This window comes from Gobius niger (genome assembly GCF_951799975.1).
Source record: "Gobius niger genome assembly, chromosome: 21".
Taxonomy (NCBI): Eukaryota; Metazoa; Chordata; class Actinopteri; order Gobiiformes; family Gobiidae; genus Gobius; species Gobius niger.
In genome coordinates, this window is record NC_136872.1 from 7,838,075 (window position 1) to 7,864,691 (window position 26,617).

General features: G+C 42.9%; 1 protein-coding gene across 1 annotated transcript in view; it reads left to right on the top strand.

Annotated features, from left to right (window-relative positions):
• ablim2 (actin binding LIM protein family, member 2) overlaps positions 1–26,617 on the top strand; it is a 56,658-nt gene that overhangs the window by 14,611 nt on the left and 15,430 nt on the right. Inside the window, exons 3-10 of the mRNA XM_079579674.1 lie at positions 5,945–6,128; positions 11,069–11,181; positions 12,041–12,167; positions 12,289–12,382; positions 23,061–23,148; positions 24,068–24,126; positions 25,735–25,812; positions 25,895–26,038. Of these exons, the coding sequence (XP_079435800.1) occupies positions 5,945–6,128; positions 11,069–11,181; positions 12,041–12,167; positions 12,289–12,382; positions 23,061–23,148; positions 24,068–24,126; positions 25,735–25,812; positions 25,895–26,038 (887 nt within the window). The remainder of the gene's footprint in view (positions 1–5,944; positions 6,129–11,068; positions 11,182–12,040; positions 12,168–12,288; positions 12,383–23,060; positions 23,149–24,067; positions 24,127–25,734; positions 25,813–25,894; positions 26,039–26,617) is intronic.

Here is a 26,617-nt window from a genome sequence, read left to right on the forward strand (position 1 = left end):
TTGAAAGATACCTCATAATTGTACAAACATGTGCCTTTGGTGTGAGTGGCTCACCTCTCCTAAGACATGACTGTAACTTTACCGGGAGTGGGTACGACTCCAGTTCGTCTCCATGGAGATGTCGACTAAAGGCAGCAGAATGAGATATAAATAGGTTATAGGTCCTCATCCAAATCCATTCTCTGATTACCCACTACAAAAGTATAATTTTCTGTGCGGAGTTATTGATTTGGAGCATGCTTTGTATTGTCCAAAATGTTACGAAGTGTGCCTTTAAAGCCACACTGCAAAACAATGTTGATGATGTTGTGCCATGTTGCGAGACGAGCTAAACTGTGGGAAAAACAAGTCAACAATTCCATACATGGAATGTGTTAGATCTACCTTTGCTCTACAAGTCAAAATGTAGATGTATTTTCTTTTTGCGCACACTCTCCAAACATTTAGCCTGCAGGGGAACTCCACCGAAGTTGCATTCTAGCGAAACGTTTTTCTTTGAAGAATAAGTTAGCTCTCTGTCATTTTGGTTGCCTAAAAGTAGTTTCCAGGTAAAACATTTTTTGGAAGCACATGATCTTCATGGAGGCAAGTCAGGTTTGAGGAGACGCAAGCTCGCTCAGTAAAAGTACACGTTATTGAGACATTTTTCACAGATAAAACCACCCGTATTGAATTTACGCTGTAAGTAATGCTAACCTGATAATTTCTTAATACCCCAATAACTGTGCAGAGAATGTCTTCAATTTAGGCACAATTTTGTCCCAAACTTAAACGGCGATGTATTTGAAAACAATCGTGGCTGTGTGTGGATGTCGGCCGCCGCTGCATAGACAATAGACAGACTTCCTGCTTGTTGCTTCATGTGATGCCTGTTTGTAATTTAGCCCATCGGGGAGGAGGCCTGGACCGCTTCGACCTGTCGTTGGCGTTGCACCCCTCAAGGTCATGTGACTGCTCCCGACCAATCCCACCCCCCTTGTTCCGCTTTCATCCTGAGTCATTGTCAGAGCATGAGTTGCTCCAAGGTCGCACCTTCAGAACACACACATATTTTGAACCCCCGCCTCCAGTGCACACGGGCTCATTATGAGACGTGGTGTGAAGTCAAGGACGACGTGCATCCATTATTGATGTTGCACTGCATTCTGACAGGAAAGAGGATCTCTGGGGACGTGTGAAATATAGATTTTTACAGTACGCCTATGTAAAGACAGGGCTAGCTCTGTAGTTTTGAAATCTGAAATGGTTATGATTCTTGCCTGTTTTATTTCACAGTAAGAAAATCCTAAAATCTTCGGCTCCTCGGGTGCAAATAACATTTACCGCCACTCTAATGCGATTTGTTGTGAGGTTGCTGCACATGGCACTCTGCGCGGTGGGAAAATCTCGCGCCCGGACGAAAGAAGACAGCTTACAGTTAGAATCGAGGGGTTACAGCTTGACCTATCATATCTTTCCATCTATCTATCTTATCAAGTTATGCAATGCCTTTACATATCAGTTTTATCATGCTTGTGTGTTCATTAACATGCACTGTCCCAAATGAATAGGGCTGGAAATGTACTTCAACAAAATGCTCCTTGTCACATTAATAATTGCACACATTTCATGAATCATAAAACAACTGCATGACAAGAAGAGGACAGTCCAGGCGTCCTGCTGCTGCTACAACATTTGTTAAAGAGGGGGTATTATGCTTTTTTCAATCACATAGCACCGGTCTATATCACACTACAATGATGACCAAACCTTCTGTTGGTCTGTAAATGCAGTAAATTAGAATAACTGCCTTGTATAAAATTGCTCTCTCAAAATGGCTGTAGTGAATGTCTTGAAATAGGCCTCTGTCTCTTTAAGAACCTCAGACCCTTTCCGACAGGCCCCCTCCACACGCTGTCTGTGGCATCAGTGGGGAGGGGGTTCTGCTGAGGAGCAGTGGTTGGTTACTCGGCTGGTGACGAAAGCTCGGAGGCGTCTCCAGGTGGTGGGGGCGTTCCTCAGGCAAACCTATCCCTAAAATGGCCGCCATCAGAGTTTTTACAGATTACTCAAAAATACGTGAATGTGCCAAGGCAACACTTCAGGCATGTTTTTAATGAGGGAATGACATAATAACATGATGTAAAGCTTGAAAAAGTCAATTTTGCATAATACCCCCCCTTTAAGACTTTACTGGTAGAGGCACCACTGCAGAGCCCCATCACGCCTTTCAACACGGGTCGCGAAGATAACCCTTCACTGATAGAAGTCATCTGTACTGGAGACGTCTCTTCCTTGCCTTCACGTTGTTTCATTTCCAACAGCCTCCATATAATCACATCGTCCAAACAGACCATTCGCTTCACACTCCCTCCTCAGAGGTGAAAAGAGTCAGGTTCTTATCATTCCGAGGCTCTGCACCGTGTTCCTGAACAGACTTTTCCTCCGGGACTATTTGTCTAATTACTGGTGCCGTGACATCACCAGCAGTGTAGGTGAGCACCCTTTTGCCGGTTGCCATGGAGCCGGAGCTGTTTTCAAATGAGCAAATCACATCTGGTCATGGACTTTTGTTGTACGCTGTTGCATCAGAGCAATTTAGGGGCGTTATTCAAATTACAGAGTGTTAATAAATGAAAAGCACATTCCCCTACATGTGTTTTAAATGCATGTTAAAACCACTATGCCGATCTTTCCGAGTCATATGTTGCTACATCAAAAACTTAAAGGTGCATTATGCAACTTTTATGTGGAAAAAAAAGTTAATATTTATGCGTATTTTACCTTGTTGTGACCCAGAGGCCCTATGAGTGGTCAGCGCGGCGCCTTTACTTTCCATCACAGTGGTCTCTCGGATGCTCCAGGATCAATTGTTTGGGAGGTTTTCACTGCTGATGGACCCTCTCACCAGAAAACCTACAAAACAATTGATCCTGGAGCGTTGTAGAGACCACTGTGATGGAAAGTAAAGGCGCCGCGCTGACCACTTATAGCCGCTGGGTCACTACAAGGTCAAATATGCACAAATATCAACTTTTTTTTCCCACATAAAAAGTTGCATAATGCTCCTTTAATGCCATAACATAAAAATTCCACCAATGCCTAACGTCCTCAAAAAGCACAGATAGACAATTTTTTCCCCCATCTTCACACCTTGAAAGAAGTTGCGTTTAAACTGTTTTCCACTGACTCAACTCGTTTCTAGCTCTCACTTCCCAATCGTTCAATGTGAATGAATTGACAGATCTTATTCGGGGGCGGGGTGGACCAACATAGAAATAAACGCAGCTGATCTAGACTCCTGTGCGAGACAAAAAAGTGCTTATCAACGATTTTTTTTAATGTTGCATGTATGTTTTTGACTTCCATCAGCTGCGCTTTACAAAGCTACAAACTAATATCTAAATGTGATATAGTCAAACTAACATTGTTCATTCTCGCTTCTATCCACATTTCCCCTGTTTGGAGAGCGAACCAGAAGCAGCCGCTGGAAACTATGCCCTTCCTCAGAAAACATTCCAACTGGTATTGTTGTGGTTATTTCATGACTTACTACATGGCTAACCTCTGGAAAGCTTTGATAAAGAGTCAAACGAAGCCACTGTGAAGGTTGTTCAGTATTTGGAAAGTTTGCTTGTTATGTAACCAGTGGGAAAAGTTGAAGGAATGCACGCTTATTATACACTTGCTTAAGCCGCCTGCAAATCCTTGGCATATTCCATCTCTTTGACGTATTTCAGTATCTCGTGGCAGAAAATGATGAAGTTGGACTTGAATGTGAATGAAGTCATGTTTTACACGGCTTAATACGACTACAAGAAGGGTTTCCATAGGGCTGTACCAGAAGTGTACCAAAAATAAATGTACCAAAATAAGTGCTCCTATGTTATTAATCCGGTAAAGCCCAAGCCATTAAAGAAATGAACAAAAATGTATATTTTTTTGAAAACCAGAATTTATTGGATCTTCAGACAAAAAAAATGTAATAATGAAATCTAACTGTTCTGATGTGCTAATTTTTGTTTAATTTTTTGCTACATCGGGCATTTGTGTATGCACAACACATGTAAAAACATAATTTGTTTATAAAACTTATATAAAAAATATTGAAATGCAATATATTCCAATAGAAAGATTTGCAAGCACATGAAAGACTTATATTATTTTATTATGACCCACTGTATCAAATGTGATACACACATGTTCAACACTGTCGTACTATAAATTAAGTTAAATATTGAGTAGTTTTGCTTTGCATCAGTCCATTAAATATTCCTATTAAACTATCAGTAACAATTTGAAAGTTTTCTTACCTTGAAAACTTCTCAAAAGTATAATTAAAAAACACTGGGAGCTCACTGATCCCAGTCAGCCATGTTGGATTTCCCAATTGAAGGCCAAGTATCAGATTGTATACATCAGGTGTTTTTTTAGATTGCTGCAGAGGTCTCAAAAATCGTGTATCAAATATGATACATTATACATGATACATGTATCATATTTGATACATGTATCTGCATTTTAAATGTGTTAAAATGCATTACATGCAACGGGCATATATATATATATATATTTGCGTATGTGTTCAAAACACATTCAATTACATGTTCTGCTAAAATATATGTGTGTGTTTTTTTGGTCACGTTTCAAAGTTTTGCTCAAAAATGGCCTGTTGTGACGAAGTTACTTCTAAAATAAGGACATTTCTGGTCATTCCTTTATTTAAGGGAATAGTTACAAATCTGAAGAAATTATGGATCCATAGATTTGTTTCATTTTTGGCATTAAAATATTGTATATTGTAAAAAGCTTGATTTGATGCTACCTGCTAAACCATGCAAAGTGCACGAGACAGTTTTTCTTATTATGATAATGCCTGTGGTCACCCAGTATTGATCATCATTTTACACCAGATAGTTGGAAATTTCATGAAAAAAGTTCAGACCATTTCCCATAAAAATGGAAGGTTTCCATATTCCAAGGATAGAACTGGGATTGGCTCATTGCCCCTTATGTGCAGGATGATGACAAGGCGACATGTGACATCCTGTTCACATGTTCCACATTGAATCCCAAAATAAAAAATGCTTGCTGTTGAGTGTATGCAGCATAAGCCACATACCACTGTCGACTACATTAGCCAAAACATTATGGCTGATTTATTTCTACGACGCCTCATGTTACAGATATTTTTACGGGCCTTGTTCCGGTCGTACCATTGTTAGCTCTAAGAAGTTAATGAAAGCCTGGAAACCACAGGAGCGCTGCCTGCTGCAGACAGGTGTGTGTAGTGTTTGGTCTGTGCCTTTAAACATTTGTTCTTCATACACCTGTCACTGCATACTCTGCCACTCCTAACCCGAGAGTGTGTTTATGTAGCAGGTTCGCCCATATTGCAGATAAGGTACACTGCACATGAGGGGGGTTAATTCATTTCAAAGGGTAAAGTGGATTCTAGTTTGCTTTTTCTATACAATCATCAATTAGCAACAAGTGACTTCACAACTCGCAAGTGCTGACTGCGTTGAACTCTCATTCTCATCAAGTTTGCATAATATTTTTGCCAGCTCCCCCAGTGAAGCCATCTTACTTGTTTTCTTACGCTCTTTCAGTCTGCTCAGAGGGGCGCGACAAACACCTCTCATCCATCTCGCCTCACCATTTTCCAAAAAGAAATAATAGGAGGAAGAAAAAGGCACGGCATTGTTTTTGCTAAAGGAGTGGAAAAGCATAGAGCGAGGTTTCCCCCAAGGGCGCGGCGCCGTGATGTCATCTGGTTGCCACAGTTACGGTGTAATCAGTGACTGTGGATGGGAGGGGAAAATGGGGAGTTGATGCCAGCCATTGTTAAAAGTCAAACAGTATGTACGTTGGCTAAAAGTACTGCGAAGTTATACTAAGTCAGGACTTCCCTTACCGTTAAAATAATGTCAATCTGTGTGTAATTCCTGCCTCTCCTCCCCAGTATGTGGCAGCGAGCTGGCCCAGGGCGGCTTCTTCGTGCGGCAGGGCGACTACATCTGTACCCTGGACTACCAGCGCATGTACGGGACCCGCTGCTTCAGCTGCCAGGACTTCATCGAGGGGGAGGTGGTGTCCGCGCTGGGGAAGACCTACCATCCACGCTGCTTTGTGTGCGCGTCATGCAAGTACGTATCGCTGTAACTGTTTCCCCAAAGTAGACTGATGCAGGGTGTAAAAGGTGCACCGGTCATTCATCCCACAGTTAGACCTATCAATCAATCAATCAATCAATCAATCAATCAATCAATCAATCAATCAATCATTGGCAAGTAATGCTAATGAACTGCGGCTACTCTCTGATTTGACTATTACAATTTTAGCATGTCTCACCTATAAGGAAAAAAACAGTTCCTTTTCTATTTTTCACAGATAGTACTCTTTCTCCCCTCCAGTCCTAAACCACAGCCCCCCAAGTGCAATATAACGGTTAATTAGTATTTATTTCAAACAAATGAACTGAATTTGAATTTTTTTTCTGTACATGTCGTCCTTGCTTTGTCGCATGGGATGATTTGATTTGCTCAGTATCTCACTAAATGAGACGGACTGGTCATATGTGCTTTCTGGAGGAGCACAGAAGGACCACTGGCTCGAGCGCCGCCGGCCAACCTCTTCACTTTCTCCTTCTTCACACATCGAGCCAGGGGGCGCTGCTGCCCCGCCCTGCAGCTGCACAGCGAAGCAGCAGAAAGAGAGAGTTGGAGGTGCTGTGAGGGTCTTGCAGCTCTTGAACAAGCTGCAAAGCAGGCAGTTAGACAGTGAGGCAGCTGGCAGATGCAGAGAGGTGTGATAGCCAGAGAAACACCCAGTGAAACAAAGAAGAAAGAAGAAAGGGGCGACAGTGGCACAGATGGTAGAGAGGGTCGTCTCATGATCGGAAGGTCGGGGGTTCGAATCCCACCTCCTGACAGTGCACATTGTCGTTGTGTCCTTGGGCAAGACACTTCACCCACATTGCCCCCAGTGTCTGCGTACACTGGTGTATGAATGGGTGAGTGGAATCCTTGCTGTAAAGCGCTTTGAGTGCCTAATGTAGGTGGAAAAGCGCTATATAAGTTGAGACCATTTACCATTTACCAAGAAAGGGGGAGGAGAAAAAAAGAGGAAAATATAGACTGAAATCCCGGGAAAGTGGGGCCACAAAGTGTAAAAAGTTAACACAAATATTTACTAGTAGCAGCAGTGCCACCACTGACAGTACTTAAATATAATCCATCCATCCATTTTCTTCCACTTGTCCGTTGCCGGGTCGTGGGGGCAGCTGTTGGAGTTGCCCAAATCACATTGCACAGCCCCTTATGGCTCCTCCTGCAGGTGGTGGGTCCATGGAAGGACGGCCTCGCGATTCTAACCGGGCCTGTTGGTCTCTCATAAGGGGCTTCTGAACCGCTCTTTGTCTGACCCGCTACCTAGGACCTGTTTGCCATGGGAGACCCTACCAGGGGCACGAAGCCCCCGACAACAGAGCTCCAGGATCATTCGGGTGCTCAAACCCCTCCACCACGTTAAGGTGGCTATTCCAGGAGGGGTTCAATATAATAATTTCTCTATTTAATTTATTTAGCAGCTCTGTTGTTGTTAATTGGTGACACAGTGTGGTTATGCAAATTTAGACCGGGATGGTCAGAGTCCAGGGCCAAGTTTAGTCCCAGTCAGCCCCTGAGCCCCTGCTCTGAGCAGGCAAAGCTCTGCCCCTTTACACTTCCAACTGGCTCCTTCAGGGTCCAACAGCTCCTAAAAATAGCTTAACTATAATGTTATAAATGCATCTAAATAGCTTTTGTCTGCTGTGCTCCCATAACTAAACCGTCTTTGACCTGATGTAATTCAAATCAGCAGAAGTATAGAAAGCATATCATTCTCATATCAAAGCGTTTCCTTGTGCCTCAGGGACTGATTCGATGTGAAGAAGTGCTTCAAAAACAGCTTTAGCCTCAGGAGCTAGCTTGCGTATAGTATACGGCAGCTGTGAGCCGGTCTGAGTCATTTCTCGCTTTGCCTTCTTAAACACCGCTGCTTTGCCCGCAGTGACGCCCACATTTGTCTCAGCACTTTATTGAAGTAAGAATTTCACACATTGAAATGTGTTCCATCTGTTTATTTCACAGACTTCAAATAACCAATTATGTCTGAACATCGAGCAGCCCTCGAGCTCCCGGTGATGGATGGGTTCCTTTTCCAGAAAGTCCATTTACCAAAGTAGTCCTTTTCCTTTCAGCACTCAAATTGCCTCTAACACAATATGGGCCCGATCTTGTGCATCAAAACGGAGACGATAGCGTGACATTTTGCGCTCAGTCGGGGCGCAATTTGTGATCTTGCCTCTCCAGACTTGGCGCATTTAAGTGGGTGGACTATGTCTCCGAGCTGGCCTGGTGCCGCCCCGTGCGCCGCCACAAGATCTGGCCCAAAGTATCTTGCTATAATCCATCTTGGGAACACACAGCTTTACACACAGTAGCGCTCAAATTAGCCAAACGAAAAAATGTATGAATATATTAAATATCTGAATAGCTGTGAATTCAAGCTCAAATACTTGTCAAACAGTGACAGAGGGAGGAAACTGAATTTAAACTTGTTTCTAGCTCTCACAAACCCTTTCAAATGCTTCCTTTTCATGTATTTGTATGCATCAGTGCAGTCGTCTGGGCTTGCAGTCAAATATGATTTTTTTCTTCGATGACTCAGCTCATAGCATCATCTTTTATGGGGACAAACAAATTTGACTCTACGACAAGGACAAAAGTCTGGTATAGGAGTTTTAAACAGGAAAAAACAAACAAAAACTGTGGGAATTTACTGACTATGACAAATCCTAACTTTAAATCTGAGCACACACATTGGTCACCTGTCCTTCCCTCGCCGTGCCTCCCATCATGCACCGCGGCGTGTCCTGTAGCCCCTCTGAGGTAACACAAGCCCGGGCCGTAGCGGAATGTTAAGTGTGGACCACTTAGCCCACTCCCACGGCGAGTGTTAAGTGACTCCAGCGCTCGCTCTATCTGCGCTGCCTGATCTCTGAACCATGCCCGCAATGTTCCACTGTGGCATCCGAGGTTGGAAATGTGATCATCACAAATATTGCTTTTATGATAATTCAACAGGAGCCTTTTGTAGCAGGACGTGGAAAAAGGGGGTTGAGGGAGAGGGCAAACTGTGGATATTTCGTGTCTCATATGAACACGGTGCCGGATGCATGATCAATAGTTCCTGACTGTGGCACAGTCTGGGCTTCTTCACGCGGCCGGCCGGGCTGCTGCAGGTCATAAATCCTCTTCCAATACAATACAAGTATTCATTCTGTCTGTTTACTCACACGCTATGTCAGCAAGGCTTTCTCTGAAGATAGTAGAGTTTAGAAAAAGGAATCTGTCTTACAATTCTGTTGTGTAGTTTGTCTTATGTCCACAAACTGATTATGAAATCTAACCCTATCATCTCACTCCAAGTGTTTTTATTACAGGCTGGGTTTTTATTAGGATTTAATGCCAGTGGATGAATGTTTTCTGTACCTGATCTGATTTTTCCACACGTTTTCAAAGGCTTAGTAAGTAATTCCCACAGTGGATATAAGTAGCAAGGCTGAAAAGTGGAGCCCATAGGTGGTGCACGCAAAAAAAAATCATATTGATCAAAACAAATACATGAACATGTACATGTCAGACATTTTATACAAACCTCAGCTCAAACAAAAGCAAAGGCTTTCCTCCAGTTTCATTTAAAGAAGAATAAGTAACTTGTTTACCTTAATAAATCCTTTCCGTAGTCCCTCTGGGGGTAATACAAGTGTTAATGGGATGACTGGGGGGTCTTTCATCTCCCCCTGGTGTCTCTGGTCAGAAAACCACAATTGTAACTTCGCTGCCTACGGGTTGGAGGCGCAAAACACACTAATGAAATCACGAAGAAGAGGCTAACAGGCTAACAGGCAAAGCTAACTGCGGGTTAGCGCTTAAACAGTATTTACAGCCAAGTTTGAGTGAAAAAAACGATCTCCATTGTGTAATTGGATGTGCAATATCCCTCTCTCCTTTTGTCTTTTGTGTCAGCGAGTAAAAAAACACAACATGGTAAGGCACCTGCAGTGGCGCGTTTGGCCTCTGGGGCCTGAGTTACTTAGTTCTGCTTTAACAAACAAAAATATTAATAAGTCCCAAGACGATTATTGACATCAATATAGATATTGCGATTTTGATTCAATTTCGATGAATTGCCCAGCCCTACACTGGGCAATTTCAAATCCCTCGGTTCACTGTGCACGTCTTTGTGTGGTGGCAAAACCTCGACAATCAAACCAACAGTCCTCTTTCATATTAACTTCTTTGCTTCTTCACTGTGAGACAAAAAGCGTCAGTGTGCAGGTCTTTTTAAAAGCCGTAGCATGAGATATGATGCAGACAATTCCAATTCCACCTGAACCATGAGACTGTACCTCCCTCCACTTTTAGTCAGAGGAAGCGTCTTTTTTTCATCTGGATTAAAGCAGTTGTCGCCTGTGCAGCGTTAGAACATGGCCACACTTCTTCCAGGGCGGGCGTGTCACCCTAAAGCGCAGCCTCATGTGCCTGTATTTATCAGTCAGCGCGGGGTGAGAGCGGCGGCAGCACGTGGCTCCCCCGCCTCTGATGCGACTGAGCCAAAGACCTGTCATTCCCCCGCTGTGGCGCCCGTGACAGCTGCGTGAGGGGGCGCATGAACAAACAGCCCGAAAGATAGTCACGCCGCTGCTTTGAAGTCTAAAGGAGTCGCTGGAACTCGCACGACTTAAGTGGAGATAGAAAAGTATGGATGCGTGCGTCTTAGTTCATGTTTCTGTCTCGCTACATGACTTCATGTCACACACAGGTTAATGCAGACTTACAGTATTTACTTAAAAGGTATCCATGAAGTGCTGGTCCTCCCTCTTCCCCCCCAAAAAAATGCTAACCTTCCTTTAAAAGTGTTTGGGAACGCACCGTTGAATCCCAAACACGATCCAGCCCCCCCACGTTTGTAAATAGAGTGTAAGTCTATACCCGTGTCCGATCTTGGTGTTATTTTTATTGGGTATATTTTGATTTGACAGACAGCCGTTCCCGGCCGGAGACAGAGTGACGTTCAATGGGAAGGAGTGTATTTGCCAGAAGTGCACTCAGCCTCTCCCCGCCAACAGCCCTGCGCCCATCCAGGCTGTGCACAGTAAGTATTCAATCAGCCGTCTGTGAGGTGATGTCGTCGAAGAAAAAAATACTTGTCTTTTGTCTAGTTTTCAAGTTATCTCAGTGTGCAAAAACAGTGGCCTGTTCCTTTAAAGGGGGGGGGGGTATTATGCAAAATCGACTTTTTCAAGCTTTACATCATGTTATTATGTCATTCCCTCATTAAAAACATGCCTGAAGTGTTGCCTTGGCACATTCACGTATTTTTGGGTAATCTGTAAAAACTCTGATGGCGGCCATTTTAGGGATAGGTTTGCCTGAGTCCTCCTAGGAACGCCCCCACCTCCTGGAGACGCCTCGGAGCTTTCATCACCAGCCGAGTAATCGACCACTGCTCCTCAGCAGAACCCCCTCCCCACTGATGCCACAGACGGAAAGGGTCAGAGGTTCTTAAAGAGACAGAGGCCTATTTCAAGACATTCACTACAGCCATTTTGAGAGAGCAATTTTATACAAGGCAGTTATTCTAATTTACTGCATTTACAGACCAACAGAAGGTTTGGTCATCATTGTAGTGTGATATAGACTGGTGCTCTGTGATTGAAAAAAGCATAATACCCCCCTCTCCAATCACAATAAGGGGGCGCTCCACTCCAGACTTTGGGCATGGTTAATTTAGGGGTTAGAGGAACTTTACTGTAAGGAAATAAGCCGTGTACCTTAGCTTTAGCCTAAACCGAAATGCCTTTGATCGATGATGACGGCAAAACAAAGTCTTATGCAACCCCTACGTCCAAACACTCTAATTTACACTCTCTCATTTGAGGCTTCTGCTGTATTGTCGTCTTCTCTTGACTATTGCAATAACAGATTGTTGCGTCTGTGTCTGTTTCACCCAGACTGCTGCGGTTGTGGAAAGGAGTTCAAGAATGAACAGTCTCTGGTAGCGCTGGACAAGCACTGGCACCTGGGCTGCTTCAAGTGCAAAGTCTGCAACAAGGTTCTAAACGCCGAGTACATCAGCAAGTAAGGCCTGCTTTTATATTGTGAAATGCATTATTGCCTTGGATTCAGTTGCGGCGCGTCCCTAAGTAAGATTAAAACTCGCAAGTAGCTGTTTCTAAGCGCCTCCGTCTTTCTTCAACAGGGATGGGATTCCTTACTGCGAGATGGACTACCACGCCATGTTCGGCATCCAGTGTGAGAACTGCAAGAAGTACATCACTGGAAAAGTCCTAGAAGTAAGTGGTTCCCATAGAAGAAGAAGGTAGTTGACCCTTAAGTGCTAAAGTGAAGCGCTAATGGCCGTTGTTTCATGGTTATTGTAAAGTTCTCGTACCAGCCTCTTGACTTGGCAGCAGTGGCTCACTCACTAATGCTAACCACACACACTGTAATTGTTTGGCAGCAAAACAGAAAGCCTCGGGCATTCAGGTAGATCGATAAACAAAGTTCGATAAATGGAGACAACTGGAGTTTTCTTGATACTAACAGGCCGAGGATTGTGATGAACTGCTCCGGGGACAAAGTTGGTCACCGAATTCCCACAGTATTGCAAAGCGGGCGGTGACACTTCACAAAACTAAAAAACTGTAGAACATGAATCAAAATCTAATACTTGTCAGATAATTAATGCAACTACAGATTTTTCCAACATTGTACAGCCCTACTGCTCTACAAGACTTAAGACTAGGGATGTGATGATACAGTATATCGATTTTCAGCAATATATTGCAATATCGATCCTTTGTATTCTGACATCGATACTTTTGATGACATTATGTATATTAATGAAACACAAATATATGACTTTTAATAGTTTTTATAATTATGAATAAGATGAATTTGTCCATTGATTGCCACTGGACCCATTTTTAGTCAGGGATCATTTTATTTATTTAAGGAAGGAAAAGGGGCACAATCATAGTTATAAGATAGAAGCGATCACTGGCGTTCCATTCAGCTCCATTCATAATAATATGATCCCATGAGGTCTGTGAAATTAACATGGCTGCTCAATCTCCTCCTACAAAGCCTGTTCCTTAAAAGGGCCAAAAGGCAGGAAGCTCCGCCCTCATGGGACGGGTGAACCGGCTACAAGCCTCCACATAGCTCCGGAGTCTGTCAATGATAGACTTAGGCTCCAGCTTTTTATTGGTGATGTACAAAAACCAGCGTGGTAAAAAATATGACACCCACCCCAGCGTTGTCACATGGGTCATAGCAATTTCTAGAAAAAGAAACACTCTTTGGAGCCAGGCTTTTAAGCAGTGCAAACGAAGTGCAAAGCTACACAGGAATGCTGTTTACTTGCCTGGCTCTGCCACACTATTCCCTGCCCATTCCACACAGGGAAGTTAGTCTGGTAACGGAGCCTAACGCGCACAGATTGTCAGTCATAGTAAACCAATCAGCAATTAGCGGACGTGACGACGGCTGTTGTCCGATTCACAATTTATAAACTGAATATAAACGGACGAGAGAGCGGAGGCAAAATCCTCGACTCCTTCACCCATGATTACTTTTGGCTAATACGTAACCTTGTCAATTCCCTGTGATGGTTGTGATTGGTTCAGTCACGTGTTCACCGTGTGTGTCCAGACCCACCTTCTTTCACGCAGAAGAGAAGTGGGTGGGGTTTACCAGGCTAGCTGTTTACAAAGTGTCTTTTGGAGTCGCCCTTGACCACTAGGGGGTGGTATTACAGCGATGTTAGCTCCCTGGATGAGGGCCAAAGAAAAGGGATTTCCTCTCCCATTGGGTGTTAATCCTGAATAATACGTAGAATAATTTAATATTTCCCACCCCTACTTAAGTGAAGGATAATGTCATTCATATCTTTATGTTTTTGTAGCAATTTTTCACATTATCTTGTCCGACTCCATTTTGCATGAGGTTATGCAATGGCCTCTCCTGTTATTATGCTTACAGTACGTACAACAGGATGTGGTGTTGACCTCATTTCCCCACGGGATGATAAATATTTTAACAGGTCATGCCCCCACTAATGCACACATAAATCACGCTCCATACATGCATACATACACGCACCACCAAAAACATATTTATTTACTCTAGTCCACTCAGCATCCCTGTCTCCTTTATTGACATTTTCGCTCTGGCCGCGTGACTGTACAGCTCTGCGCTTACATGCGTCCACCTCCGCTTCCTATGCCCCGCCTTAGGCCTTTTTACTCCTTATTGTTCTCCATTCGCAGGTAACTTTAGATTCGGGTAGCAAACCATCACCTGCCCACCTCGGGGACAAATATTACGCACTCCTCTTATGAAACCAGATCTCTGTCCGGTCGTCTTTTCATGTACAGTAGAGGGGGTCAAAAGACGTCACCCCCCTAGGTCGTGTGGCCGCCATGAAGTCATAATCTTAACGTTTGCCACCGTAGCCGCGATGTGCGTGAGGAAATGACCTGATTTTTGTTTGTGTGCCGCATAAAGACTCCACAAAGGCTGGGGAGCTGGGGAGCTTTACTGCAAATAGTTCTGTGACAAGCCCTTTGAGTTGCAGAATAGAAAGGCAATGCTTGTGCGAGTGATAGGCAGAGTTGTTTTTCACGCGCCGCGCAGCCGGATTGTGCCAGAAAAGACTGCTCTGCTGCTGCACGGCGACATGTGAGCGACCGGTGAGCTCCGTTTACTTTCCATCAAGCGTTTTTGCCGAGATGTAAAGGTAAAGCTTGCACACGCGAAGGAAGTGGGCTTGACGGATGGTTAGATGAGAGATTATGCATTGTGTCGTTTAACTCTTGGCGTGATTCAAGGCCAAGTCAGGTAGTCATGTAAGCTTTGATGGACTAAAGAAGATTTCAAAGTTACAGGAGGCTGCTTGAGGTGGCTCTTAGACTCCTCAGCTGTCCTTAGAGTTTGTTTAATTCAGGGTTTTGACCTCTTTTGGTTATTTAGATGTACTTTAGTCACTGTTTTGTTATTTTAGACCTGATTCAGCCCAAGGTTTGACTGGGTTTAGTCATGGTGTTGACAAAACTCACCTTGCACAGTGCCCAGCTACTGTTTAACAGCGTTTCAACTGTGTCAGAGGAGGGCCAAACATGGCGGCTTTTGGTTTTCGGAATTGACTCTAGCATGACGTGACCGGACTGCCGGCCTTTGATTTGCTAGCGGAGAGCGAGGACAGCCCTCACTAAAACAGGCAGGTCCTACGAGATTTAATGTTTCACAACATCATACTGATTTTGGAAAGGTGTAGCATTTAGCTGCTGTTAGCATTACATAAGCTGCTGTTAGCATAACATCTGCACGTAGCTTATCTTCATAGTTCGTCTTTAGGTCCTACGAGATTTAATATTTCACAACATCGTACTGATTTTGGAAAGGTTTAGCATTTAGCTGCTGTTAGCATAACTTAAGCTGCTGTTAGCGTAACATCTGCACATAGCTTACCTTCATAGTTCGTATTTATGGTCCTAGGGGTTTAATTTTTCACATTGTACTGATTTTGGAAAGGTGTAGCATTTAGCCACTGTTAGCATTACATAAGCTGCTGTTAGCATAACATCTGCACGTAGCTTACCTTCTTAGTTCGTCTTTAGGTCCTACGAGATTTAATATTTCACAACAATGTACTGATTTTGGAAAGGTTTAGCATTTAGCTGCTGTTAGCATAACTTAAGCTGCTGTTAGCATAACATCTGCACGTAGCTTACCTTCATAGTTCGTATTTATGGTCCTACGGGATTAAATATTTCACATTGTACTGATTTTGGAAAGGTGTAGCATTTAGCCACTGTTAGCATTACATAAACTGCTGTTAGCATAACATCTGCACGTAGCATTTTTATATGTTTCCTCTGTGGCTCCGCCCATGTGCTCTTTCTTATGGAAGCAGAGGAACAACCGTGTGTTATCGCGTACTGAGCCCTTAACAGTGAGAGACCTTTTTTTTTAGAAGAAATGGTTTTGTCAGGTTTTCTTTGTAATTCTTTCATCCATGAATTTTGAACTGGAATTTCATATTTTGGCAAATTTTCATGTTCTTGAGTTTGTTTTTCTGTTCTTTGCTAGGACAGTGTGTGCACAGTTAGCATAGTTTCATTATTCCTTTGTAAGCACACTGATCAGTCATAATAATCTGAAGGTTTTTTATTGCCCAATGCTTCATCTCTGTCCAGTTCTAAATTGCCTTCTCATCCTCTTATGTTCTTTGCCTGTTTTTGCTGAGTCACCCACAATCATTAAAGCCTCATTGCTTATGACAGTAGAAGAGCTGGATGATTCAGGACAAACAACTACTTCCAATTGTTCTGCATTGACATGGCAAGTTCTTCGTGCTCATTTTAGAATCATGAGTCGTCCAAACATACTTCCAGTAATTCAAGCACTTTTAAGTCCTTTTTGCCAAAGATAAGATGGGATATTTTGGATTGTAGTCACGAATCACGACTATAGAGCTGAGCAGTTTGGAAGAGGCACTGCACACTGACATCACCCTCAGATTGGCCTGCTGTGAGCCGGCTAAAGGTGTGACTCGACACACGATACTCACCTGGGGCTGGGACGGGGCGGAGAGGAGAGGAGGGCTGAAGGGGAGTGTCAGGGGAAGAAAGCTCTGCTCAGGCCGGGGGGTCCTGGAAGCCCCCTCGGTGACCTCCCAACAACAGAGCAGCATTATGGGAATAAACCGCAATCTGTCGCTTTCATCGCGCGCTCCCCTTTCATCGACGCGTATCGGGTGAAGTGTCTGGAGAGCAGCGGAGACATCAGAAACCAGTGAGAGCCAGTGACATCATCCGCATCCTTTCTCTATCTCCTGTAGCCCAGGAGCGGGGATGAGGAAGCGTACCTGGAGCTGGCAAGAGCGGTGACCTAACCTGCTCACGTGTGGCGTGTTTACAGTATCCGTAATATCCTTTTTAAGCCTCAATCCGAAGAGAAATTTCACAAAGCAACATAAACATCTGTAATCTTTGAAAATAGTAATAAAAATATCTGATGCCGATTTTGTTTTTGAACATCAAACCACTGCCACTAAAACATGTACAATCCCTCTCGTACCTTGATGGCTTGAGTCTACTCTGGGCGCATTGAGTTGCCTTGTGTACGAAATAAAGTTGCCTTGCCTCGCCTTGCCTTACTTGCTTACTTTTTGAAGTGAAATGCCACTCTGTTAGAAGTGTTTCAGCCCTTTCCTGAGGTCAACGGCCCTTTAACACAGTGACCAGTGGAGCGGGATTTCCAAATGCCGTGGCATTTATCTGAGCTCAGAGACTCTGCTCTGGAGGGACTCACAAAATGCAGTCAATAACAGGCTGAATAGGAACTTAACTTGCCTCAGGGATAACAGGACCAATCACCTACAATGATTAATACAGATCAAACTTTATAGGTGTTTTATTAGAATAGTTGGCATAATAATTGTCATAGGAGATTTCTTGGCTCCCCTCTTTGTGGACTTCCTGCTTAGAAACTTGCGCTTGTCAATTAATAATTTTTTTTGGTCCCCTGGGAAATAAAGGCATAGTTGTCAGGGTAGTGACTGGATTTATGTCTCTTCGTAATTCATTTTTAAATTGACTTTTTGAGAAGCCAACCAGCAAATGCATATCGTCTTGGACCTCATTTGCTCAGAAATGACCAATGCAGGATTCATTTCAGCCTTTTAAATACGAGCGATCGCTGTTATTGTTTACTTCCGCAATTTTCGCCGGATGTTTTGGTGAATGGTCGGCAACAGCTGATGCACACAGGCCTCTAACTCGGTTTAATAAAATGAAAGATCTGTTGCAGCGCAAGAGAAGCAATGCACTGTTTATGGACATTGTTCTTGCTGATTATAGGATTTTAATAAAATGTTTATCAAATATGAAAATGTAAAATGCCGACCACGGCCAACGGATGTGACGACATTGCGATCGCTGGTATGCGTGTCATGTTAAACTTTTTACCGCAATTATAATAAAAAAGGCTCGCCAAGTCATTTACTGGGCAAGAAGGCTGGCGATCTCTGCAGGAGAGAAGTGCAATCGAAGTAACCCTTGAGCTACACCAGCGCATCCGCAGAGCCAGCAAAGAGCCTTTTTATATCAAGACTCGGTGTCAGGGTTTACGTTATGCCAATAGCAATTCTTCCTTGTTTTTGTTGTGTGTTATTTGCGTTTTTTTTAACGTTGTTGTCGTGTTTTTCCGTGTTTCCTGGTAGTTCGATCTCTGATGTCTTCAAACATTTTCCAGCTCATCCATCGTCTTCTCCGAGTCCGCGCTGAATTCATCTCTTCCGACGTAACCTTAACTCGTTCAGTGTCCTCTTTCACACTTTCATAGTCTCTGGACAAAGTAACGGACAGGTCTGCCAAAAATGCATCCCCCTGCCTCCCATCGTGATGCCAACAGCCCTTGCATTCGCTTCTCACTTTTGCCGCAGTTACACAAGACAGACTCTCCTAAATCTGGAATCACAGATGCTAACAACAAAGCCCATTCAATTTTCTAAACCCTTGACCTTTAAAAGAAGACCTACACTCTTCAACTTTCACCACAAACTGCCCTCTATTTGCATCTGCGTTTCATGTGTCTTGAAGCGCACAGTTTGGAGAAATCCTACCTCATTCGTCGTCTTCTCTGACTCCACGATGCATTTCACCTCTTCCAACTTGGCCTGCTTCTTCTGTAACTGTGAATTATTATCGGCAGCTTGCTTTGTTGTTTGTGTTTCCGACTGCTGCCTTGAAAGCTGCTTGGCTGTCTTTCTTCAGTGTGTCATTTTCAACAGAGAGAATCATAAAGTGTCCCTCTAGTTTGGCTTTTGCTGCTTGAAGCTCAGACAATTTCTGTCAAAATACACATTTCTAGTCTTAGTGTATCGCAAATTTCTCTGTAATTCCTATAATGTAATTCACATGAAACAAAAACTGTCACAAAGGTCAAGTACCTCTCTTCCAACTCATGTGAACTGTGGTCTAATCATTTCCTCATAAAGGTATCCAAAAGTGGTGACAATATTCAAAAGGATGAGCGCGTCCAGTAGAAAGGACTTTCAGGCATAAGAATAATGTATAATGAATCACATACGGATGAGGAACAACTTTTGTCAGCTTTATTTTTGGAGATCTCTTTCAAAAACTGCCTGTCCCATGAGGTTGACATTGTGACATCATCACATTGTAATACGTGCATGTAGTATCTAACCACCACTGACTACGGTGTGAATATATAATGACTAGTGACTGGTTTAGATCAGTTTTTTAGGCCTTGACTTTCAAATGAGGTGTGACACTGGCATATACATAGACTGTAACCTTTTAGATTTGGGTTAAGCCGGACTGGAGAAAATGTGCTCGGTTCAGGCTGGGGTTAAGAGGTTAATTTATTTGACCAGGGACAATGCACAAAAGACATTTGTCTAACAAGAAAAATATGTCACCAGGTTGAAGCAAAAGTACAATAATACAAAAGTACATAAAGGTGGAACAAAATCACACACATATATCACTATTCCACTGCAGGAAAACGGTCAAAACATTCACACCATTCATTTGCTGGGACAGTTTGGTCAGGCATGTAAACGTACTGTAGTTTATATATGAGATCACTCCATTTGGCAAATAAAGGACCTGATCTATTAAATTATGAGAGGAATTTTAAAGAGAGAAAAGAGAAAACTGAGAGGAAAATAAAAACAACTCAAAGCCGGAAGCAGCGAGAGAGGTCATCCCCCTTGCCGATTCCCCCCCTTGCCCCCTGTCGTTCTCGCCCAAACCTACTCTCGCCTTACCTTTCACTCGTGGTTCCTGTTCTGCTCCTGTTCTGTTATCTAGTGTTTGCTCTGTTACATTTGAGCAAAATGTATGAAAACCGGCAAAAGAAATCCATCTCTTCCCAATAGTAAGATCTGTCAAAGGCCCGTTCAAAAGATCCGATTCGGTCGCATCGCTAAGGAGAGCAGGAGAGCGAGTGGCGGTAGAATAAATGACTAAGGGATAACAACAGCCTGCCTTAGTCATTCATTCATGTGGCACTGTTTTTGTTCTCACTGCTATACTTTGGCTGGGATCTCTAAAAACACTTTATCTTCTTGCCAAACCATACTTTAGTCCTATTTTGACATCATGATGCCATGGCTGCCCTGATTTGTTTGACTGGCCCAAACAGGGACATCTTTAGAAGACAGTCGGCCTGCAGTTTAGTCTAGATTTTCTCCTACTTCTGTAAAACCTGTAATTTCTTTATTTGAATTGCTGTGATTGTGAGAGCCTACGAAACAATCCGTAAATGCGCCACACTTTGTTCTGCAATGCTGTGACGGGTAATAAACTTCGTGAGAGCAATGCATCACATTTAACTCCATCTAAAGCTTTTGGCAATTCTGAAAAGTCCATATTAAGATTTCTATATGCATTTGTTACATGGCTTTGTTTTGAATATGCTAATTCTCTGCATTGGAGTCTCACAAAGAGCGTGTTTCATCTCTGTCTCCGTTGGCGCTTCCAAATTCTTTCCATGTTTGAATTTCAATACGGTTCCGGCTTTTTTATCTTTTGGCTTGAATGCTTCTAAGTCAACTTCCTCTCTCCCCGGACTATCTCTCTTAGGCCAATTGTGGTCCGTCAAACTATGAACTTTTGGAAAGATTCCTCCTTGTTTCTGCCAGTTTTCACATTGAAAGAAGTGCTCGCATAACTTTCGGTTCGCTATGTGTTTTTCCTTCCATCTGCTTTTCGTCCGGGCAGAAGGGTGTAGACGTCCTGTTATGCGCGTTCAGTCCACATCCAAACGGCTGGATGAAAAAAAAACAAAAAAAACAGGGAGGCTCCCCATGTAGCAAAGTGTTGGCTTGAACCCTTTGGGAGCAGGGATTGAGACACATCTTGCTGTTAAGCAAGCGCTGAATGTTACGTAAACGCTCCCATCTTGAGCCGCTTAGATCATTGTTGCGTCCGCAGATCGCACATTTTTGGGGCCGCGCGTGTCGCCTCGTGAGATAACGGTGTTTGGTTGGAGATTCTTGGTTGTCAAAACACCAAACAAGCCAGAAGGAGAGATCACGCTGAGGACTGACTGTTTGTATTATCAGCCTGTGGAGCCTGCAAGGGCAAATTGTATGCAAAACTTTGTGCTACGTTATTGTGCTGAATAGATGCTGCATGTGTCCCCATAGTAACGCCATCCTTTTGTCGACACTATGTTAACAATTATTATGCAGAAAAAGGACGTTCCACATTGTTAAGCAGACCACCATTTTCAAGCAATAAGGGAAAGAAAAAGGATCTCTCTGCTGATGAAAAGCGTGAAATAGTCATACCTTCAACTAGGTATGAAAACCAATGAGGACGGTTTCTGCCAGACAAATACATCAGATTAAGAGAACAGCTGCTACAAGCCAGCAGACAGGTATTTGAAGCTCCTGGTGCCTCTGGAGTCTCCCAAACATCAAGGTGTAGGACCCTCCAGAGGTTTGTAGTTGTCCATAAACGGTCCATCTGGCCTCCCCTAAACTATTTATGGAATGCTTGACGAGCAGAAACAGCTGCAGTGGGCTATTTTTTTTTTTACCTTTATAGCACTGAAATGCGATTTGCATAATAATTCTTAACATAGTGTAGTTTAGGTTAGTTGGGAATGATTAGGTTAAGGAAAAAGCTGGTTGCCTTAAAAAATCGTTTAGAAATTCTTTGTATGTTGCACTGTGTTGTTAGAAGTGATGGGCTTAAGGGTGAGGGTAGCTCTTCTCTTTGGTCCTCATGGCGCCTTGCTGTCATTGCTGCTATACCGCCCCCTAGTGGATAGGATCCTTTCCAGAAGACCAAAAGCCTGGCTCCAAGCAATGTGATTTCTTCTAGCAACTGATTTTACTTTTGTTGCAATTTTGATATTCTCAAGTCTCACTAGCAATCACACTGTTTGCTATTTTTGGTGCTTATGAATGAACAAATGAAGATCTTTTTTTAAATAAGTGATTCATTCATTAAAGTGTTACAAGTTTTGTCTTTTTAACTTAATTTCCCATCGTATGGAAAGCATAGATTTAAACGTTTTTTTCCCCAGCCCACACGAGAACAGATGAGGTGTGATAATCCTATAACTGACCGAAGCATGACTGGAGCATTTATTTGCGTCCATCGTTAAGAGGTCAATCCTGTGCGACTCGTAAAAGTCAAAGTAGCTTTGGACAAACATGTGGCTTATAAGAACTTTATCACCTCGTTGCTCACAGGTCTGGAGTGTTGAAAGAGCACTTTTAGTTACCGGCAGCTCTGCTCGAGTTTGCACTTCTTTATGTCACTAACACCTGCAATGCAAGCACAATCGAGCATGTAGATGATTACAGACGGATATTTCATAGCAGATGATAGCTGGGAATGTTTTTATTTACTACTACTCCTAACTAAATACAAGTTAAACAGGATAAAAAAGCATAGTCACTCATGAAATGTGAAGTACTCCTGATGCAACAACAGCTCCACCCTCTGGCAGAACGCGAGACGCCACCCTGCTGTTGTATGGAGCTGGTGGCACTTGAATGCTAATTGGAGGCTGAATAATAACCAGCCCAGTGACTCTCCAGAGAGCAACTCTTCACGCTGCATCAGCAAATGTCACTGAACAATGGATGAATTAAAACAGGCGCCAAAGACGGGCAAATGGGAAAAGCCTGTGGGAGAGAATACAACACGGTGCTAATGGAGAGTTATTGAGCCATTTTAAATCTTTTTATACCTTCGATTATGTGACGATGTTGTATGCTCTTCTTGCATAGTAGTAAATACACTCCCTGACTGTTTTGGGACATGAATAAGCTTTCAGAACCGGCCAGTAACAATTTTGGAAGCTCCTACTGAAGTTATAGCAAGTAAAAATATGCTGCCTGAATTGACTTTTGTTTCCATGCTTTGAGGCTAAACCCACATATCCAGTTGCAGCCCTCACCTGCCGTTTGTGTTTCCCTAGGCTGGAGAGAAGCACTACCACCCCACATGTGCCCGCTGCGCCCGCTGTGAGCAAATGTTTGCGGAGGGAGAAGAAATGTACCTGCAAGGTATGAAAACTATCTAAAGGAACAAACAACCTTATAGCCTGGCCGCCTTCATGTTTTTGGTTGTACATTTGCTTTAACTTTGTACTGACAACTCTAGTAAAGGCGGCACCCTGTCTGCATAGAATCATTAAAATAAAAGTACCTTTCCGTTTCCCTATTGTCAAATACCAAGACTTTAAAGGCAAGTGATCCATAGTAACCCTGAGCAATTATTTGGAATGAAATACAAACAAAAGGCCCTTCTTATAAACATCTTGCTATATACTATTTCATTTTGAAATTAAAATAGTGTGTTTTATGGTCATGAGTTAGCATACAGATGATGATGCTAACTTTCTAGACTTTTTCTTGTCTGTATTTTATTCCTATGGAGAGTTAGCCATGTCTCGCTGAAAAAAAGAAAAAAAAAAAGTAAACGGCACGCGGCAGAAAACAGGCAGCGTTCGTATAATCACATGTTAAAACTTTGCACACAGAAGTACTTAAAACTTCTGTGTTCTCTGTAAGTGTTTTACCATTGAAGCTAAAGGCTAACGTTATTTGACGCTAGCAAATTGTGAAATACACATTCGGCTTAGCTTTATTTTAGTTTTCTTCTGTTTTTGTTTTCTTTTTAATCTTATTTTATGTTTAATTTACATTTAAATGTGGACAGGAAGTAAGTCCAAAATTCTCAACATGCACAGAGCCTCTTAACCTCCATCATTCTCCATCACTCTTATTCTATGGAGAAGTATTTTTTTCTTGTCTTTTGCTCATAACAAATGGACAGGCCTCTTAATCACAGCAGCCAGTAATATGAATATTGAAGTTGCTACGGTTCTTTATTTCTTATTTATAATGACTACTAATACTAACTAACTCCACAGCCACAAAAACATACAAATCCTGAATTTCACTGTTGTTTGTGCGTCATTAGGAAACTCAATCTGGCATCCTCCGTGCAGACAAGCGGCCAAGCAGGAAGAGAAGAGTAAGGTGGGTGGAGCGCACTGTCATGTCGTCAAACACAGCCGTTCCCCAAATAGAAGCGCATCTGTGTTCTGCGGAGGGGCCACGTTATCATAGCCAAATCAGCCACCTGGACACATGCGTTCACTTGAAGGAGAAAAAAAATAAAATAAAATACGCTATACAGTACATGCTAGCTTCAGCCATTGCTCTTCCATCTGCCTTCTTCATTGCTGACCGTTTATTCCCAGAAGCAGGTGCGGATACAGCTCAATGACGTCCGCGAGCAAGAGGTTGGTGGACCCGGCTACTGCCACTGCCCCTCACAACCGCTTGCATGGGTGGAGCCTCAAAATCTATGCGCTTTATCGTGTACACAAAGTTAGAAGGCGAACATTTTTGTGACGGCTGCTGTTGTTGTAACAGTCATTTTGTTGCATGGGATTTGAGCAACACACAATTTGAGGAGAGAAAGGAGGAGCGGCGTATTGTCCACTCCCTGTTCAACTTGTGTGACGGCGAAAACTAATGAATTAATGCACAACGTCGCTTCACTAATGTAAGCAAAAGAATACATGTTTGGACTGTGCTTGTGTTCCAGTGTTCAACTCTTTACATATGCACTTTTTACTGGCTGGTCAGTGCAGGATTCACAGCCGTATGGTGCAAAGCCGTGATATCGTACTTTTTGACATTTTATCAGCACAATGTCAAAGCCCGAAGGTTCCATGTGTAGGTACAGGTAACGGTAAAGTAAGTACACGTGTAAGTACAAAACATTAAAGTGCAAGGTGTATCAATGGTGTACAAAGAGTCATAAAGGTTTACAATATGTAGGTGTATGTGTGACAAAGGGGTACAAGGTTAGGACTGGGCACGTCACATTTTCTTCGATACCGATACTTCGATACTTTAATGATACTTTAACCATACTTGGTTTTCGATACCTTAAAGCACCAAAGGGCGGAATAAGCACTTTTCACATTTTTCTTGTTTTTTTCCCTTTTTTTAAACAGTTTTCCCACATTCCACCGAATTTTTAGCCTTTTTTTTTTTTAAACCAAATTATTTTTCCAATTTCCCCCATTTTTCCCCCACTTCTTTCCATATTTCCCTCTATTTTCCAAATTGCCCCCTCAGTTTTTAATGACCAACAGGATACCAGTAGTACCTAAACTATTTTTTTCAATGGTACCCAGCCCTATACAAGGCGTAGTAAAGGTGCAATAAAGGTGTACACAGCGTCTCACTTTTGATTACACCCCGTGCTCATGTGTAGTTAGTTACACATTAGGTCGGGTGTATTTGCACTTTTGTTATTCCCCAATTTACACCTTTATTACGGTACATGTTGTAATAAATAGAATAGAATAGCAAAAACTTTATTGTCTACCATGCACAATGACACCTTTATTAAGCCTTGCACTTCAATATGTGCTTACCTGTACTAACATGTGTGAGTACTTGTTCCCTGTACCTACACATGGAACTTGCGGGCAGTAATCTAAAGTGTTACTGAAGAATGTCATTGCATATTCTTATACTCTCTCAAACCATTGTGTTGTGCACTGTGCACTAGCCTGTTCCATCCCCTAATATTACGAGTAACTGTTTTGTTTTTACTTTGCACATAAGGTAACTCGGACTTCATCTGAGAGCATTACCTCAGTCCCGGCCTCCAGCGCCTCGGGCTCTCCCAACAGAGTCATCTACGTAAGGCTGCACTGCACACGTTCGCTCACCAGAGAGCGCTATCGTCACACTTCAGTCTCATTTTATTCCTTTCTCCACCCAGGCCAAACTGGGTGAGGAGATGCTGGATTACAAGGACCTGGCTGCTCTCCCGAAGACCAAGGCCATCTATAATATTGACAGACCGGACATGCTCTCCTACTCGCCCTATGTCAGCTATCCGTCTGAAGAGAGGCATTACGGAGAGGTACGTTCATCCCAGCCGGGGGCATCCAGGCTCCACACAATGAAATCATGTCTTCCACAACAGATGACGTTTACTATGTCTATAAGAGTCCTGAATTTCAGTGCCTTGAGCAGAAATGTGTGGTTGCGCTCTGCCAAGGTGTTATGTTATGTATGTAGCTTTAGCCTTATAGCCTTTGTTCCAATAGATGCTTACGGCATGCCCATACTGTTTCTCCCATTTCTCCACCATATTTTAACTAATGCTGAATTATAAATATATTTCTCTACTACATAGATACAGACATACGCGTCATAGAAGGGGGTGTGGCCTCGCCGCGGGGGAAGGAAGTAGTGGCACTTTTTAGCCATTTTCTGATGGATTATAAACTTATTTATCACACACAAATAAAGTCAAGTCTAAATCGGGTCCATATGGAGCTTTCTTCACAGCAAAAAAACAGCAGTCGTTGCTAGCGTTAGCATGTAGCATGGTAATTATGGGCTGTTGAACTACTTTGCTCCTCTCCATGTCGCTGTACCTTTATTGAGTAGAAAACTTTATTCATGATTCAGCTTTTGTTAAAGTAGTTTTGGAGTT